Source organism: Vanellus vanellus (assembly GCF_965231255.1).
Source record: "Vanellus vanellus genome assembly, chromosome: 6".
Classification (NCBI taxonomy): Eukaryota; Metazoa; Chordata; class Aves; order Charadriiformes; family Charadriidae; genus Vanellus; species Vanellus vanellus.
In genome coordinates, this window is record NC_138911.1 from 12,775,803 (window position 1) to 12,795,117 (window position 19,315).

The following is a 19,315-nucleotide window of genomic DNA, read 5'->3' on the forward strand; positions in this document are numbered from 1 at the left end:
TTTTTAATTGCTGAAAAAAATCCCAGACAGTGCTATTTGGGGTCTCTTCCTGCTGAACTGCCCCTGGTATGTTTATTTTTCTTTCATCATACTTAACTTCTTGCTGAAGTTGAGCCTTAAGAATTTTTCTAGCGTCTTTCTCCCAGTAAAGATCATAGTACCCAGTGCGGTCATCTGCCATCGTGACTCTGTAGCTGAACAGAAATAGTTAAGAAGGCTACAGAAAGACGTCTGAGTTGAGTCCTGAGCTTCTGTCTGTTTTGTGTCTTTAAAGAGATATTTTAATGGCAGTTCTTAATCATAAACAAATGAGATATGTGAAATAATAGCTAGAATCCTTCACAAAGTGCTTTGAGATTTGTGTATAAGAAATGGTTTCATTAACTAAGATAAATTTAATATTGTTCCTGTTTGTTTTCCAAGCTGTTGAGATCTTTTGATCCAACTCAGGCATTCACAAATACTTATGTGTCACTTTATATTTTAGTTTACAGAAGTAAATAAGATGCTTTGCTTTTACTGTGTCTCAGAAAGCTTTGGTTGTTTGTGTATACAGCTCTTCTCTTCAGTGTCTCATACTTTTTTTTTCTGCTGCACTCTTGACATGTAGATTTTATATCTCTTGCCAAATCTTGTGATGAATTTTAAATTAATATTGGTCAAGTTCATTGAGGAGCCTTGATTGGAAAGTGCCTGAAATATGTAACAGTTTTTCTGTAGGTAGCTTGTAGTCACGTACATTTGGGAGAATTGTTTTAGAGACACCTTAACTGATATCCAGATAAGAGGTGTGTGAATGTGCGAATTCCCATTGTAAGTATGATTATTTACTTGTGAGATCATGGAAACTGTTGAGAAAGTCTTCATTCATTTATTAGTTTCTGTTGGTAAGGGGAGGCTTGAGTATGGTACGGGGCTGGAGAATCCTTGGAGTGTTTAATGAGCGGCTTTTATGCATTTATAGATGAGTTTGACTAAGACTGAAACTGTCCAGGAGATACAATAGGTTGTTTCTCACTGGATTTTAAAAGAGAATAACTTTGATCGTTTCAAAAGCAATGAAGCCTGATGCTCCAGTGGGGCAGGAAAGTGCTAATTTATAGCTACCATTAAGGAAACAAAGACAAAGACTGCGGGAAAGCTTCACTCTGAAGATTTACTAATGTGTATAAACCACCCTTACAACTAGAAATAGCTTGGTATTTCTCACAGAACAAAACAAAAGAGAAAAGACAGCGAAATGGCGATGGGAGGGAGGGGTGGAAAAGAATACTGCCCGCTTTCCCTTGCACGGTGAAAGGTCAAACAGCATTTAGGAAATTATAACTTCAGTGAAAAATGGATAGGCTGCTTTTACCTGCCAAAGGAAGGACAGCTGTGAGGAACCCCTGGCTGGGAGAGGAGGTGGGATGGGGCCAGGGGTGGTGGTGTGATGTTGTGGGTTATGGTACCGCCTTCAGAGGGGGACTTCATGTGCTGTGGTGGGGTGTAATGACTTAGTAAAAATTGTAATACTGTATTTTTGAAGAAACGCAAGCAAGGCTGGAGTGAGTTGTGCATGTATGGGTTGTGACAGGGCACAGGCATACTGGATCTTTGCATGGGCTTGTCTCTACCGGAAAGAGACCGCTGTACGGGCCGCTGCAGAGAGGGGAGCACGGCTTCCAGTACTCTTGCCGCTGGCACCCCCGGTCTGCGTGTGAGGTATTTTAGGTACCTTGAGGAAGCACCGGCTCCCCGGGACATCTGTGTTTAGGGTGTCGTGCAGGTGTTTAACGCGGGTGCCGTGGGTGGGTGCGCCGGTGCTGTTGACGGAGGGTTTTAATGTGGGATGGCGCACGGGGGGTGCACTCATGGCCTCTGGGTGCCGCCGCGGGGCGGGCAGGGGAGGCCCGGGCAGGGGAGCGGGGGAGGCCCGCCCAGCCCTCGCCGCCCCGCGCCCGCTGTCAGTGCGAGGCGGGCCGGCCGCCCGCAGACGCCTCCCTCCGCCGCCGCCGCCTCCCTCCCGCCCGGCGGCGGCAGCAGCAGCAGCAGCAGCGCAGCCGCCGCAGCGCCATTGATGGGGTCCGGCGGCGGCCGCCGCGGCGCGGCGGGGGCGAGGGCGCTGCCGCTGCTGCTGCTGCTGCTGCCCGCGCCGGCCGCCCCCGCCGCGCTGCCCCCGCCCGGTGAGTGCCGCGCCGCCGCCGCGCCTCCAGCCCCGGACAGCGGCTCCCCCCGCGGGGCACCTGGGCTCGCTGCCGGGGCCAGCTCCCGGGGGGGGGTGGGGGGGGGGGAGGCCGATGGCGAGGGGAAGGGGAGCCGTGGGCGAGCGGCGCCGTCGGCGGGGCGCTGCGGGCGGGGGAGGTCGGTCGGTCCCCGCGGGGCGCTGCGGGCACCGCCGGTGACTGTCCCGGCGTCGGGCACCGCCGGTGACTGTCCCGGCGTCGGGCACCTGGTTAAGGTCTCACCTTTGCCGAAGGAGCGGGGAAGTTAAACCCCGCGTCTGTCACGGCTTCGTCTGCCTCTGGTCGCCGAGGAATAAACCCAGTAATTCTGCCTGCAGCCTCCTCCGCGGCCGCCTCGCTGCCAAGTTTAAGGCGGTGATGTTTGCTCACAGTCTCCCTCCTCTAGGGTCTCTCTTCGGCTCAGGCTACTGTCACTGCGTGAGGAAACCGCGCTCCCTCTGCCTACTGACTTTTTTCTTAGCCCTCTTCTCCACGCGCCTGTATGCATTAGTGCCGGGGGGGTGTTTGCTGTTCTTCCCTGCGCGCTGCGGACCACAAAGGATTAGGGTAAAAATAAAAGAGCAGAACGACCGTTTTGCCGCTGGCAGGAGATCTAGTTGACATCTCTGTGCCATGGCTTTGAAAAAAGCCTCCTCCCTGGTGTGTGCTTTCTGGGATCCCCCCGCCTCCCTGGCCGGGGCTGGGGAGAGGAGAGCTCACCGTGCAGGGGGTACGCGCTGCCTGTGGCTAATGCTTCTTTCTGTCCACTGTTGTTCCTTCCTTACCCGTCCTTTCCGCCTGCCCTATCTGCCTGAATCCCACTCGCGGGAGGCACCTCAGCAATTCCCTGCACCCCTCCTTGCACGACTTGTTCCCTCAAATCACTGCCTGCTCTATTTTTTAATGGCTCGAGTTCTCCGAGAGGAAGCAGATTCTGCTGCTCTCTGCCTGTTTTCTACCTTCCCCTTGTTTTCTGGAGGTGGTATCAGAGGACCCCATCGCTGTTATCGGCTCAGTGTGCACCTGAGGGCCGGGAGAGCACTGCTGCTTTCGCACTGGGGCTTTGACTTGTTTCCTGCTGCCAAACGCCATTAGGAGTTAAACCTACATGAATACTTTCTGAAGTTGGCAACTCCTGCAGTACCTACAGGCGTATTTGGTGATGGGGGGGTGGGGGAAAGAAGAGATGAATGCTATAATTGTAAATGGGAGAGGTGCTGGTTGAAATTCCCTGTTAGAAAGTGATCCCCACTATAAAAAGTGGCTGACTATTTGTCACCTTCTGGTGATACTCCTGCAATTCATCCTCTTGTTTTAGGAATCACTTTTTGTACCTATGTAGGGTGCTGCTTCTGCAATTCTTCTTTTTAACCAGTTGCTGGAAATCTTCCTGTTTCTGTGTTTGAATTCTCCTCTGCTGATGTCTGCTGCTGCCTGTAACTTTTCTTCCTCTTCTTCTGTCTACATTTCTTCATCTCTAGGACTTCCTCCTGTTGGTGTTTCCCTTTCTCCTCATTTTTTCTGCTCTGAAGTTTCCACCTGGATATTTTGCTTCAGTGTGCTGTGCTTTGTGATGGCTGGCCAGGTGATTTGGCAGTGCTGGTCAACAGATGCTATTCTTGCATTTAAAAAAAATGGCATTATTTATAAATTATACATCTGTTTAATGGTAAGTCCATCTTTTAATGTGTTGGTGGTGATTTTGAAAGTACATTTCTGTAAACTCCCCTTGTTAGTTTAAAAATCACTGGACTTCCTGAGAGTGATGTCACGGATATGATCAAGAACTCTTTCAATTACTGTGTTTTGTTAACCAGAAAGATGAACAGTCTCTAATGAATCTCTTTAAAACTGTCAGCTAAATCTCATGGAGGATCTAACCTATTATAGATTGTTGTTGATGTATTTATAAGTGGGTACAGAAGCTTAACACAAACTTAGCTGAATTGCATACAAATACATCTGTGTGCAGGTAGAGCGTTATACAAGTTAAGTTCTGATACAGTCTCTGCATGTTTCTGTCCTGTCTCACAATACATATAATGCACATGTAGGTGCTATAAACAGGTGCTCATCCTTATGTCATCTGGTCAGTGATGTGTGCAGGAGACGTGCCCTCTTCTCCAGCTTCTGACATCCCTTCTGAATCCTGTCTTTTCACAGATGTGGATGAGTGTGCCCTGGGGCTTGATGACTGCCACCCAGATGCTATTTGTCAAAACACCCCGAAGCTGTACAAGTGCATGTGCAAAGTGGGTTACACTGGTGAAGGGAAGAAATGTGAAGGTAAAATGACTGAAGCACTATGCTCTGCCTGTGTCAGCATGAAGTATTTCTAAGAAGATGCAGAAATTAAAAATAATGGCTTAGAGCATGGAGGATGAATTTTAAATCAAAATAGTCATTGTTTCTTAACCTGATTTTTCTTCTTGTTTACAAAATCAGAGGCAAACAGATTGCATGGCTTTTCACCTAGTAATGTCACTTGGTCTAATAATTAGTTTGTTGTTTAACCAGCAGCCTTAAAAACTATAAGGTAAAGCTATGCAGGAATCTCAGGGCATTTTGTGACTCTTTAGAAACATTCAGCAAGCAATGCATTAAGTATAGTCTATTTGCAAGACAATGATTATTTTGGACAGCAGTTGCTGCTCACATCTACGCAGTTGCATCTCTGTCTATAACACAGGCAAGCATCAATCATATTGACTTTTGCTTTATTCCTTAGACATTGACGAATGCGATAATGACTTCAATGGAGGCTGCGTCCACGAGTGTTTCAACATTCCAGGAAATTACCGCTGTACTTGTTACGATGGATTTATGTTGGCTCATGATGGCCACAACTGCCTGGGTAAGAAATGTGTTCATGGACATTGTGAGTGATGATGCTGACGTAACCTTTTAACTGCATCCATGGGAAGTGCATGGCGATCTGTTGGGCTGAATCAACTCAGCTAGAGAAGACTGTTACATAGGGGAGTAAGGAAATCCAGGTACCGATGCACCTTCCCAGTGTGGCTTTTCTGCCATCTGTAAAGGAGGAGGAGAAATGCACTACATTTCTCTTAAGCCCTTTGGGTTAAACTGTGTGAAGTGCCATCTATTATTGTGTTAAATGAGTTTATGTAAAATAACATGTGCTGTCATTGTCTTTTTGGTTCTGAATTTAGTTTAGGATCAGTTCTCAGGTGTGTTTCTGGGCTTAGAAATCTCTTCTCTCATACATCTGTAAGGTGTGGGCTTGTCTTGTTACTGTGTTTGACACGCGAGCTGTCAGGAAAGGACAATTAGGAGTGTGCGGTAGCTGTGTACGATAGAGGCCATTGAAGTACAGAGGGACTAAGCCAAATGCTTGGAATTTCCCTGGGTGGTTAGTGTGAAGCAAAACAGGGAACTCTGGTAATGCATTCAGTCCTGGCAACACTCCCTTGACCCTGCATACGCACACACGCTCTGTCTCACCCTCTTTTTCTTTCCTTTATTTAAGGCCTTGATAGATTTCTTCTTTTTGTGTGCCAGCAGGTGAAAATCTTTAAAAACGGGTAACAAGACCTTGTGGTTTTACTGTGATAGTATTCTCCAGCACCCAGTGCAGCCGTGTACAGAAGTGCGTGAATTGCCAGCCTGTTGGCAGCGTGGTGTGCTGCTGGCGTGATTTCCCTGGGACAGAGCCTCATGTTGATGAAACTGTCCTGCTTCCAGCACCCACGCTGCGTACCCCGTGTGACTCTGCCCTGTGCTGTGGTACCTTTTTCAGAGATGGCTCGTTTTTTCCTCTTCTGCCACACTGAGTGTGGATTTGCCTGGGCAGGCTTCCCTGTCCGTCTGAGGGAAACTTGCTCTCACAGCGTAATTTTAAGACTGTAGTTAGCTTGGCTGGGGTATTTCCTGGTAGTGTATGACATATCAGGTGAGGGATCAGACCATCTCTGGGCTGTATCGTCTGCTGGGACAAATCAGAAAAGCTCTGGAGTCTTCAGTGGGATTGTGTTGGGTTTCCCCTGCTGGAAACCTCATGCGTGCCCACATATTAACTTCGTTACAGTGTAAGTGGAGAGGATGGAGTCACTAATTTTGAAGTATTTCACTAAAGAAAGTATAGAGGAAAGCAAAGTGTCTGCCGATACTTTAAAATAATAAGAAGGCCATCTTATTTTTTTTTCTAGTGCGTTTGTGTAAACACACAGTGGAGTTCAGTTGAGGTTACCATGAAGGGCTGAATGTGAAGGAACACAATGCCACCAAAGGGTATATTCTCTTTGTGTCCAGTAGCCCCTCTAGAGCGTACTTCAGCTGACTTGTTTGTGATCAGTAAGACCCAGACATAACTTAGATCAAAATGTACCACCTGCTATGGTACTGGGAAGCTGGTCAGTATTGTATGGCAGACTTTTAAAAATAAAATAAACTGTCATTGATATACAATGAAGTTTTTACCACTGACCTGCCAATTTTGAGATGTGATGTAAATGTTAAATAAATATTTTGGCATGCAGCAAATTGGATCACATCTTCTCTTAATCTGTTTATTTACTTTGTTCACGCCAGGGTTGCCCTCCTCTCACCCTTATTTTTGAAGATCTCGGCTGTGTGCCTGGGTTTAAGCCAAATAGACAATTACTTGTTGGAAAGAGATGATTTTTTTGAAAGCTTTCCAAGGTCTCTGAGACAGAAACATCTGCTGGAGTTCAAATCTGTAGTGCTAAAGACTCATGGTGGCTGTTTATTCATGATTGTTTGCACATTCACATCACTGTAGAACTCTCAAATACTCAGCCTCTCTGTGATGGAGATATGTCAGCCGCTCTCTTTGCTACGGCAGGTCACATTCTTTTGCATTCAATTGGCTTATTCATTGCCTTCAGTAGAAATTAAATCTGTTGTAATACTATGTTATGCCTCTTACTAAAAGCTTTTTTCTTTCTTCTTTTTCAGAAGACAGATGTTTTATGCCAGAAATGCTACAATGTTAAATTAAAAACATTGTACTATTAGCACAGGAACAATGAACAGAACAGGGAGCAAACATGATGTTCCGTATGAATTTGCAAATGCGACCAATGCTTTGCCTCAGCAACATTTTGTCCTATTTTTTAAGGACAGAGTATTTTTTCTTCCTGTTCAAATTGGCATTTCTGAAAATTAGGGTAGGAAAATTCTTTGCTGGTAGTGGTTACAAAGACCTGCACTTAATAAGGGGTAAAACTCCAAAGAATTGGAGGTTGGGATGAGCATCATGTTGTTCAGAGGCTTAGCTGAAGTTTTTCTGCTCTTTGTTTCTCTTGGTTATCTTGGAAGCAGAGCCTTTCTATATTGTCTGGTATTGTTGAAGCTCTGAATATTGCAAAATCAGCATTAAAAATATTTCCGTAACTTCTGCTGCTGTCCTTGACTGCAGTCAGGCAATACAGCAGCAGCCTTGATGGTAAGTGGTGGTGACCTAGGTTTGATGGAGGAGGACAATAAATCAAACTGAGCATCAGAACAGATGTGATGTATGAATTCTCACTAGACTGAAAGTAAGGAGCAAGGGATAGGTTTTAAGCTAAATTTATTTCGAGGTTTGTATTTTTCTTGTTCCACCTTTGCTTCAGAATGGGACGCTTTCTGGAAAAACACCTTGTATAGCTTGTGTGGATTTGGAGCCAAAGTTATGTCCCACTGAGCAAGATAGAACCATGTATGGATGCTCAGCCTAAGATGCAAGCGTGCCAGGCTGCTGAGTGGCAGTACGGTCCAGCTGCACTGTACGTTCGCATAGGTGAGCGTAGAGCCCCACTTCTGGCTCCAGCGAGGCTACTCTGCCTTAGTTGTAACCAGTAATTCTGATTAGTTGGCCAGCGTTTCTTGGGGGCCCTGTGACTGATTGGTCAAACTACAAAAAGGGCAAGAGCAGCAGCAAAAATATACTTTCCCAAGGGTGACAGCACAACAACAACAACAGGCTGTCCTGGGGTGTCTAAGTTGCCTGGGTGGTGAGATGCCAAGTAGATGTGTATTGAGTATCTCCTCTTTCTCTCTCTCTCTCTCTCTCTTTCAGATACAGATGAATGCATGTTAAACAACGGCGGTTGCCAGCATGTTTGTGTCAACACTGTGGGGAGCTATGAATGTCGCTGTAAGGAAGGGTTCTTTCTGAGTGATAACCAGCATACCTGCATCCACCGCTCAGAAGGTACCGTCTGCTTCCCTCCAGGCACCACGCAGGAGTTTTTGACAGAAGCTAACTGCAAAATCTGTAAAGCAGCTTCCAAAGTATTTTTAGGTTGAGTTTTTCAAAGTTGTGAAGGGTCTTAAGTCCTCACTCCTTTTAAAAGGAAGACGGTGTCAGAATCTTCTAAGTGACTTTGAAGACTCTTTATATCCCTTCTGCCCCTTTGATCCCACCTGTATGTCTGCAGTGTTGTGCTTGTTAAAGGCTGCACTGCTGTACTCCCAGTGTACTTTATGCTCTGTTGTGCAGCTGAACTGTGTCCGCATCCAGGGAGTGGCAACAAATTGGAGGACAGTGAGTTCTGACCATTTCCATTGGCTTTAGTTACAGGGCAATACCTGTGTTACCTTCAGGTGCCTTTTAGATTCCCTGTACAGTGTTTAGGTTTCAGCTTAAGAGATTTATTGTTTGTCAGCCCCAAAGGCATTTAAATCCCGTTCTGTGTTTTGAGTGAAACCTTTATGAAGCGATCTTGGAGAGATCAGAGTCTTGGATATCTAATTAGACATCATATTGAACAAAATTATTTTGGATGCCCTTAGGGAATACTTTAAAGTGGTTGCTCAGATCAGGGAGTTGTCCATTGAACTGTACAGTGAATATCTTGCTAAGAAGTATTTAAAACTGCAAAGTTTTCTTTAATCTAAGGTTTATCGTTGGCACGACTATAAGAGGAATCTGAGCATGAATAAACAAATATCACTTTAAAAATCCCCATAGTGAAGAGATCAACATTTATAGACATATATGGCCATCCACAGATGAGTGTGCCGAGGTGGCTGTCATCTGACGTAGCTGAATTGATCTTTTGTTTTAATTAAGAATTTGTATTCTCAGCTTCTCTGGTACTGGGCTTGGTCTCACGGGGTTCTGCTGATGCATTGTGATTTCTCAGGCCCTTGCTCAGCTCAGCACTCCTTGCCACTGCAGGAGCTGAGCCAGGAGTGGGGACAAGCAGGAAGGTGGCAGTGGTGGGGGAGGGCACTTTCCTTCATGTTGCCTTGCTAGCAGTGATGTGTGTTTGTGTGTGTGCATGGATGATGAATGTAAGGATGAAAACAGTTGCGTGAACTCCTTGTCTTGTCCAATGCCAAGGGAGGAAAACCTTCCAACTCTCTTTATTCTTATTTGCTGCTACTTGAGTACGTTGTACTGTCCTAAACTAACAGCAGCAGTGTTTCCCGTCATTAATATTTGCTCCCTAAATTATACCTTTGGAATTCTACCTCTGTTCTGTTATTTTTAAAGATGCAGGTATTTTCTTTTAACATTTTTCAAAATACCAAGTTTCCACTTAATTTAGTCTTTTTTTTTTTTCTTTGAAAAGGAAAAGCAAGAGGAAAAAAGGTGCATTTTCTCTTAAAAACTACTAAATTAATATATTTTTATGGATACCAGTCATAAGAAAAAAGCCTTTACTGGTTTTGGCTTAAATGCTTTTTTTCTTCATACCAAAATACAGAATTGTTTGTTTTGATTTTTTGAAAGACCATTTTTTCAGGTTATCATGCTGTGACTGTTTCCCTTCCGCCTCCCTCCTCATTACTGAGAAGTGCTACATGGGATTCCCCACTTTTTTTTTTTTTCCTTGGGTGGGCAGATGTGTTGTAAGCCAAATCTCATTGCTTTATCTTTCCCCTCACTTTGTTCTCTGCTTTTCTGCTCATCGTTAGGTCTTCTGTTATCTGCCTTGTGTATGCATCTCTCAGTGTATATACTTTATTAGTTCTCTTTTGAGACCTCACAGCACTGATCTAAACAGCTTTTGGTACCTACAGCCTAGACCATCTATTCAGTTTTGCTTCTTATCTGTAATACAAGGGAGTATTTCCTTCCTTGTCTCCCAGCCCAGTTAAGAGAGTGCAGACATTAATGCTTGAGAGACCTTCCTAGTGGTCTGCAGTTCTGGCCTTTACATACACAGAAAAAGAGTGAACTTGAGTTGAGACAGAGTAGAGAGGCTTGGGGCCATCGCAGACCTCCTGATGACCAGTCTAACAGGGGAGCCTAAGTCATCTGCCCTTCCAAGTCTATCTGCAATTATCCTCTGGGTTCCCTGTTACCTTCTGCAACACGGGACTCAAGGTCTGGTACTTATTAGAGGAGAGTTTGACAATTAAAGTTTTTGTTTGTTTGTTTGTTTGTTTGTTTGTTTTTTGTCTGATATGATTGTGTTGGTCTGAAGCACAGGGGTGCTCTGAGGGGCTTGATAGTTCTGCCTAGCCCCTGCTTAAACCACAAAACCTCAGGGTGTCTTGGATGTTGTGCGCAGTCCTATTTTTTTTCTTAGCTGTCTGCTCTGAATGAGCTCTTCTTCATCTGTATGTGGGAGAATGGAATTTACTTTGAGAGGCTGTTGCAGTGGCTGGCAGAACAGCCGTGCACATATAGCTTTTTTCTGTGTTTAACTTGCTCCATATTAGAGAATACAAACATTTGAAGGAAAACAGTGTTTTTCACGTGCAGATATGTAGTACATCTTGTGGTTGCTATTGCTATGGATGACAAATCGTGCTGCTCTCCCTTGTGGTATTTCATGGTCATAGCTATCTACTTATTGGGCTGAATCAATGGGAGTGAATTGGCCCTGCAAGATGAAAGCCACATTTGAAATCACTGTGTGGGCTGAAAGCTTGTACGTAGGGCACCGTCTCAGCTGTTGCTATTAAAGTCCTTCTGACTGTGGAGAAGAGCGATAACCAGAAAGCTTTTTGGAAAAAGTTGCCTTAACACAAGGATGTAAGAAGCATGAAAAAAGACTAACTTGTTCTGCTGGCTGTCCTGATGCTTCTCGCCATTTGGCTATTAGAGAGTGCCTCTGAGAATCTCTGGTACTTCTTTGTAGAATTGCATCCTCTCCTTTTGTCCCATTGTGTGCCTGTTTGAATGTCCCCTAAATGGAGCCTTAGTGTTCTTGGCAGATTGGTGGTGATGTCCCTACATCTTCTGTGTAAAAAAGACAAAGATTTTAATGCAGATCATATATGTAAGAGATTAATTTGACGTGACCTGATAGGGAAATACCGTGCTGGCTCTTTGCCTGTGTCTTGCCAGTGACAGGAGTGCTCAGATCTCACTGAGGTTTGCTGGGTGACTTCGTGAAGGTCCAGTCATCAGAAAGGACTGATGTGGCATGGGGTGCGCTAGGCCAGGCAGGCGCTGGATTCGGCTCTCTTGGCTGTGGCGATCAAGAGACTGATTCCATCCCAAGACACTTGTGGGTCGGTAGGGCAGAGTCTCCTGCAAGACATGTTGTGTGTCTGGGACGCATGTGGTGGGATTTGACCAAAATTTGTTTGGCGTTTTGGTTCTGGGCCACAATCTACCATTGCAACAGCTCTAGAATAATGTAACCAGGAGACTCTGTGTCCATGAAGGAGTTTGCAGTCACACAGGATTTTTGGTTTTACAGACATTTGTTTAATGCAACGTTATAAAATGGAGCTAAGTAGGAACCTTCTACCACCTTTGGAAACAAGCAGCAGCTTCATAGTAATTGCTAGAATGTGTGGATGCATCTGTCTTCTATGAAACACTGTCTTTTGGGTCAGCGAGATTTTGGTGGGTTTGGTCATGTACCTTGTTACACAATGGGTACTTTGTTATTAAAATGTGCCTTCGTTATGGAAGTGCAGTTTTAGCTTTCTGTGGAGACCTAATTGAATTCCGCTCACTTGGAATGGAGTGATCCCCAATTGAGATTTAAACCATTTGTCTGATGTCAGTGAACTTTACCAAAGTACCTACTTGAACAGTTTCCCCTTTGGTAGCTCAATAGCAATGGAAAAATAACTTTGTTAACAGAAACTAAGCTGCTAATTCTCTTAATGCTTTCTAACGCCTCTGAGCTAACAGCCCAAAGCATATTGCATGCTTAAGACCAGAAATGTCACAAAAACACAAGAGTTAATGAGGCTAATTTGTGGCCTCATAGGTTGTCCTGTTCCTTGACTGACAGCACAATAATGGATCACAGCTTTCATGTGGGCTCCTTAGGCTGCGTCTGTGTGCTGCAGGATTGGAAGTGTCATTGTCTTGTTAGTCTTCTACAGAGTTCTCACTGTGGGAAAGGAATCAAAAAGCCAGCAGAGCAGAATAATCTAGGCTCTGCAATATCCATTCTTTTGTTGCTTAAAGCTGTCTTAATAGAGAAAGGGTACTGTAGCTTGTGCTTCAGACGGGGAGAATAGTTGTGTGCAGAGCAGGGACCTAATTGAAGTGTAGTGGAATAACGGTGACGAGCTGACCTCTGCTTGCCAATACGGTGGTTTTGTTTCATTTAGTAATAAGGCTGCAAAAAGGGCTGTGTGAGTTTAAAAAAAATATAGGGTATGGAATTGTTCACGAAATCCCTTTTGGGCGTGGTCACCCTTTTGATTCCCTCTCTGATTGTGCATCTGCTTAATTCAGAAGTCCACTGGGGTAATGTGGGGTAAGCCCTTGCAGCCAAAGTGCGTTACACTTAATCTTCTCAAATGAAGGGTTCTCACCAAGAAGAAAGAACATTCTGGTGTAACATGTCTTTTAAAAGCCAAATGCGTGAAGGCAGAGAATTTGATGGCAAAGGTGTGGTCTCAGTGTACCGGAGGAGAGCATTCGGTTGCCTTCTCTTCCGATTTTGTAGCACAATAGAAGACCAGCAAAAATCTGTGGTGTACTGCTAGAAGAAAAATTATTGTTTTAATTTGCTTTAATGATCCCATTTGATAACTCAGCCAGCTGCTGTGTAGTTTTTAATTGTGTGTGTACAGATTGTGTCACCGTCTTGCCAGTGGCAAAGGCGTTGATGTAGCTGAACCATGGGACAAGGTGAAAGAAGTTTTTACAATAATTCTAGGAGTTAATAATTCCTCCCTGTTTAACTTTTTGCAAAGGCCAGCCAAGACACTCTGGCAGTGATTGAGTGCTGGTGCATGAACAGCTTGTAACTGCCAGAGGCAAAAATGACAGGATGTTTTTAGGGGGTGCACCAAAAAGAAGAGAATCGCTAGTGTCACCTTGCTTTTTTACTTGGTTAAAGAAGGCACTGGCACTAAATTCTGGAACACAGCTGGAAAGGTGTGTAGAAATACAGAACCCAATGGGGTTATTTCGGGAGGTATTTATTGAAATCAGGAGAAGAAAAAAAAAAAACAAAACCAAAATCGTTAACAAAAAAGAGAATTGACATACAGCATATGTACAATCTACATGTCTGCGTGGTCACTACTTGGTCACTGCTGAGGTAGGTTATGACTTTGGGAATCTGCTTTGTGGGCAAGTAATTGAAACAGGGTTGACTTTTGTGACTGTCAGCCTGGGCATTCCTGTGTCTGGTGGCTGCTCTTTTAGGCAGACAAATAAGAACTTCACTTTAGGCTTTGATCTTGCTAGGTATCAGCCACCTTGCAGTTTTTATAAAAGAAATGAGGAGGTTTTATAAACACTGGTATGAAGTGAGAGCATTGTGTGAGAATGCAACTGCTGTACAAATCTAGGGATGTTGCTTTTTGACCTTGCAGTCAAAGAACATGGGCACAGAAAAGATCACGGATGGAGAAACCTTGGGGTCATTGACTTTGCTGGATTGCACTTTCTGCCTTTCCTGTCTGTAAGCTTATGCTTCTTGTCCTAACATTATAGAGTCTTCCCAGAAATAGCAAGCTGCTGTCTGTGTGTATTAAACTGGCTTTATCTGACTGTTGCTTGCACGCAGAGATGCTGATGCTCTTGCACTTGTCCTGTTTTGCAGAAGGCATGAGCTGCATGAATAAAGATCATGGCTGTGCCCACATCTGCAGAGAAACACCCAAAGGAGGAGTTGCCTGTGAATGCCGACCGGGATTCGAACTGTCCAAGAACCAGAGGAGCTGCATTTGTATGCAACATTCTGCATATGCTTATGGTTTCCCAAAGTGAACAAATAGTGTTCTGTTTGCAGTGATATGGGATTTGGTATGTTATAGCTAAATTGGGATGACATGACTAAATTGTGTGCATTTGAATTAAACTAGAATTCAACTAGAATCAGTGGCTTTGCTGGACATTGTCATACCAGTCTATTGGTTGCTAGTTGCTATCTGTAGTTTGGGAGTCGCACCATCATTCATAATGACTGGAAGTTCAGCTCCACAAGAGAGCTCTGCAGTGTTTCACTCTCACACAGTTCTTCAGGAAAGGGACAGGTTACGAAGGTGTTTTGGATGGTCAAATAGAGATGAAATTGCACGCTGTCTCAAAGATGCTGGAAGTACTTGTGAGATGTAACATATATTTTCTTCCTAGTAACATGTAATCATGGCAATGGTGGCTGTCAACACACATGTGATGATGCTGATAATGGGCCTATTTGTGGATGTCACCCCAAGTACATCATGCACGTGGATGGGAAAACCTGCCTGGGTCAGTATACAGTGGAGGGAAGTAGTTTTCTGTTGATGACTAACTGAAGAGTGGTGTGGTGTTGCTGTATGTGCTGTATGGGGGTTGGACTAGATGATCTCCAGAGGTCCCTTCCAACCCTGACCATTCTGTGATTCTGTGATTAATGCTCCTCGTAATAGCATGGCTAGAAAATGTCAAGGAATCCAAAACTAAAAAACCTGTTACTGCATGATTGCTTATGGTTGTGTTATGCTTCCCTATATAAGTAGCTACCTAATACTACTGCAGCCTGTGATTATCACTGGTCCCTCTGAGGCACAAGGCCTGTCACTAACCAAAGATTCCCTTCCCTATAGGGTATTTTAAGTTCAGTTTCTTGTATAGCATGAGCCAGAGAGTGTAACCAAGCAGTATATCTCTTTAAACCAGAACTCTGAATTCAGTTAAAGTACATTTTTTGCAAGGCAGTTATCCAGTAAAGAAAGCACTTAAGATTTATAAACTCTTCCAGTCTCTGGAAGAGTTTGTTGTCTGTTGATTGAAATCAAATGCTCAGACGTAACTGGCTGGTCCTTGTATTAGTTCATGATAGATGACGATAGTGTGCTCTTAACAGAGCAGTTCATGACAGTTCAATTTGTTCTTTCATCTTGTTGCTGTTCACTGCATCTGTAGCACACTTCCTGTTTTGTTAAGAATACTGAAGCAGACTTGAGTTGTAAGGAAGCAAGAAAAGCAAAGTATTCTCATGGTTTTGACTGAAGTGACTTTGTGGGTTTTTTTTTTATTACTTTCTTTTTAAAAAAAAAATATTACTGCCTAGTCAGTTCTGACTGCCTCTGATAATTCAGCTCATGATGCAGCTGTTTGCATGTGTGTACGTATTGGATTCAGATGAGGCTTCTGATCAGGGCACCTTTACTCATTGGCTTTTTCCACATTCCTTACAGAGAGGGAAGAGACTGCTGTTGAAGTTTCTGAGGGAAACACTACAGCAGGAGCTGACGTGGACAAGAGGGTGAAGCGACGGTTGCTCATGGGTAAAAGTGCTTATCCAAAATAATTTTGCTGTTTGTTTGAACCTTTTAGATTGAAGGATTGTTTTTTAATGTAACCATCATAGCTCTGGGCTGAATTCTGCCTGAGATGCTCCACTCCCTTTTATGGAAATAATATTATTCCATAATGTATAAGAAACTATGTAGATTGTTTGTGATGGTCAGTAGGAGGTGTCAGGAACTTGCCCTTGAAGTATTTCTATTTCATCATGGGAATGCACTACAATCCCTCCTGTGCTACAGCTTTAGCCAAGTGATTGTGGAGGAAGCAGTGTTTTACCTGCTTCTCTTCAACTCAAAGTATACTTCTGCGTAGAAGAGAATTGGGCCCAGTGGTGGATTGCATCTAGAAGGGCATGTTAGGATACAAGGCCATCTTATTCTTCCTAGAGGTATTTGCATCTGGCCCAGAATGCCAGCATCTGAGGGTCTGTCATTACTGGGAAGGCACTGGCATGAGAAACAATCACTGTGGTCTCAGGGCAACTGGGTCTGTGGATGTCCACCTCTCAAAAGTCCTTACTCCTGGCAGTCGGGGTGACTAACCGTGCTTAAAATGGCATTTGCCACAGAAGTGGCGTGGATGCTGAGGAAGGAGCTACCAAAAATACAGGGCTAGCTCTGAGCTCCTGAATCCACATTTAGACTAAAATGTGTAGCCTCATTTTCAAAAAAACTACATTTCTGTGGAAAGAGGAAGAAAGAAGCAGCACTCTGTCTTCACATGGAAGTTGAGCACAGCCTCCCAATACTGAATGTGTGATGAGAGACTGGGAGGGAATATACCAGTAAAGGTCTCAAAACTTGAGAATAAATAGCGTTATGCTTGATGCTGCAGAAAACTAAGAGACAGCTAGAAAGAGAGGAGTTCAAAAAGCAGATGTAGAAAATGATCTTTGCAGCTCTCTGAATCAATATGCCGGATGAAATTGTGTTTTTTCAGCCTGAGAAAGGGTTGTGAGACTGAGTGAGGTGGTTAGACTGACTACAGGAGGATGGTTGCCAAAGAATGAGTTATTTCGGTTTAGCTGGATGTGAAGAACTGTATTTTAGGGGTGTTCACTAGAAAGGTTTGGTGAGATCTAGACATAGTTTTCATCAGGGGAAGTTAAAGGAACATTAGGTTGAGATGACACCTGGGTCACAAGGCCGAGGGAATGCTCAGTGTGGGTGTAATCCACCATGACTGGGAGCACAGGTAGCATGTGAAGGTGTGTTGGAAGGGATTTAAGAAAAGTGGTTTAGTAGTGTTGAGTGCAACCAGATGTCTGAGCATTGGTGGGAAGTGTCAGAGGATCAGCCAGGACTGAGTGTGGGCATGAGGAGACAGACTGACAGGAACAGATTCATCATCAAAGAGTGGGGATTTGTGTTTAAGGACGAGAATATTCAGAGACAATATCTCAGTTTGTAGAGTCTCTGCAGATATATGGACATAGCTGAGACAGGGATTTTGCCAACACATGTATTAGTAGTTGCTCATGTATGCTACACTGAATGTGGTTGAATAGCAGTGTGCTTGGAACCGTGCCTTGTATCACGTGATGTTTTTTCTTACCATTATAATATCCCTGAGCAAACTTCTGCTTTATCTTGCTGGCTAGAAACATGTGCAGTAAATAACGGCGGCTGTGATCGTACATGTAAAGACACATCGACCGGCGTTCACTGCAGCTGCCCTGTTGGATTCACACTCCAGTTTGATGGGAAGACATGTAAAGGTGACTTATTTATTTATTTATTTATTTAAACTTGTGGACAAATGTGTACCAACATCTTGCTGTAAGGTATTCGCCTCCAAATGAAGGTAATCCGGTGTCCAGAGGAAAGCCCGTATGTGTAATCTGACCTAAGAAAGGACAGCAGCCAGGGATAGATGCGAGGTTTCCATCACATCAGGTGCATCCTGTGCAGAGAATCTCTGCTGCTCTGCCCTCACCCGCACCACTTCCACCCCTCCTGCCAAGGTGGCCTCATTTTTCACAGATGAGAGTTGGTAGGAGGTAATACAGGTCTGCGGTAAGGTAGAGGTCAGTATTGGGAGAGGGGAGGTGTGTAGGTTCTTACAGGCGTACAGTCCAGTAGTCTGCTATTTTGCCCAGTCAGCTGAGTATTCGAGCAGTTTGTAAGTAAATATCACTGTGTAAACAGGGATGCGTGACTAGAATTACTTATACTGGTCCAAGCAGCTCTAATGAGAGTACTGGAAAGGAGCAAAGGGACATTTAGGTTGTGTATTAGAATACCTTTTCCAGTAATTAGATGTTAAGACTGTACAGCTAGGCAAAAATGATGGAATCCTCATGCCTGAGTCAATTAGTATTAGATAAAGAACTTATTCTAATATTAGCATGAAAAGGACAGGGTAGCTTGGGAAGTCTCCTCTGTCTTAGATTTCTGCAGGGCTTAGGAAGAGGAAATAGAATGTTTAAAAAAGCTAAAGCCTGTTAGAGCAGATTTAAGTCAAAGTGTTTCCAAACAAAACTGGTCTTTCGTGAATACATGTACTCAAAAGTAACTGACGGCAATATGTTAAATGAAAACAAATCACACTGTCATGGGGCTGAATGGGCCAGATCATTCTTAAGAGCTGGATCTGATCATCCTCAAAATTTGTAGTAGTCTCGCTAGATTTTGTTTCTGGGCTTCTCTAACCAATTGGACGTGACTGTTTTCTGGATATGGCAGTGGAATTATGTTGAGTGTACTGTGTTTATTTGCTCAAGCACTTTTTTTGTTACAGATATCGATGAGTGCCAGTCCAATAATGGAGGCTGTGATCATTTCTGTAAAAACACTGTTGGCAGTTTTGATTGCAGCTGCAGAAAAGGATTTAAATTATTAACAGATGAGAAGTCTTGTCAAGGTATGTGCACTGGAGAGGCCATAGAAGTAGAACAAATCAGCGTGGCTTGGACATAGACTACAATGATGAAGTGATAATGGACTCCAGAATAATTTCTGGGCCTCAGTTTTTGTTTTATTTTTTTCTTTCTGAAACAGCTGTTGAGTTAATACAGTTGGCTTGATACTATTCTAGGAGGTACGTATAACGGCACAGTGAACTATTATCTGGAAGCAACAGAGACAGCATCATACTAAAAAGCGCTTTATGAGGATAATGCTTCCCCCTGTGTTAATGGTCTAATTTACAGGGAAAAATAAACAATATCTCTCTGTCTGTCTTACTGACTACTTCAGCATTGTAGTGCAATTATTTTTTCTTAATGAGGCATTTAGATGCCACAAGTTCATTATTTAAGTTAAAAAAAAGATGTAATGTGATCTGTGAAATTATAGGCCTGTAGACAGACATTCCCTAAAACATAGCATTGGATTTTTAGGATGACAGGGATTTCTCCTGTGAGACTTACAAAGCATATTTGCTTTTCTGTATAATAGCTTGTACATATCGTTAGCAATCTTGTTTAAGCTGCTTAAATACAGTAAAACGTAAGGATCAAAATGGTCTG

The 19,315-nt window shown here is 43.8% G+C and overlaps 1 protein-coding gene across 1 annotated transcript in view; it reads left to right on the plus strand.

Annotated features, from left to right (window-relative positions):
* Positions 1–2,059: 2,059 nt before the first annotated feature.
* SCUBE2 (signal peptide, CUB domain and EGF like domain containing 2) overlaps positions 2,060–19,315 on the plus strand; it is a gene marked incomplete at its 5' end in the record, with an annotated part of 41,113 nt that continues 23,857 nt past the window's right edge. The window contains 9 exons of the mRNA XM_082485625.1: positions 2,060–2,165; positions 4,368–4,490; positions 4,933–5,058; positions 8,248–8,382; positions 14,153–14,278; positions 14,686–14,802; positions 15,735–15,824; positions 17,447–17,563; positions 18,586–18,708. Of these exons, the coding sequence (XP_082341751.1) occupies positions 2,060–2,165; positions 4,368–4,490; positions 4,933–5,058; positions 8,248–8,382; positions 14,153–14,278; positions 14,686–14,802; positions 15,735–15,824; positions 17,447–17,563; positions 18,586–18,708 (1,063 nt within the window). The remainder of the gene's footprint in view (positions 2,166–4,367; positions 4,491–4,932; positions 5,059–8,247; positions 8,383–14,152; positions 14,279–14,685; positions 14,803–15,734; positions 15,825–17,446; positions 17,564–18,585; positions 18,709–19,315) is intronic.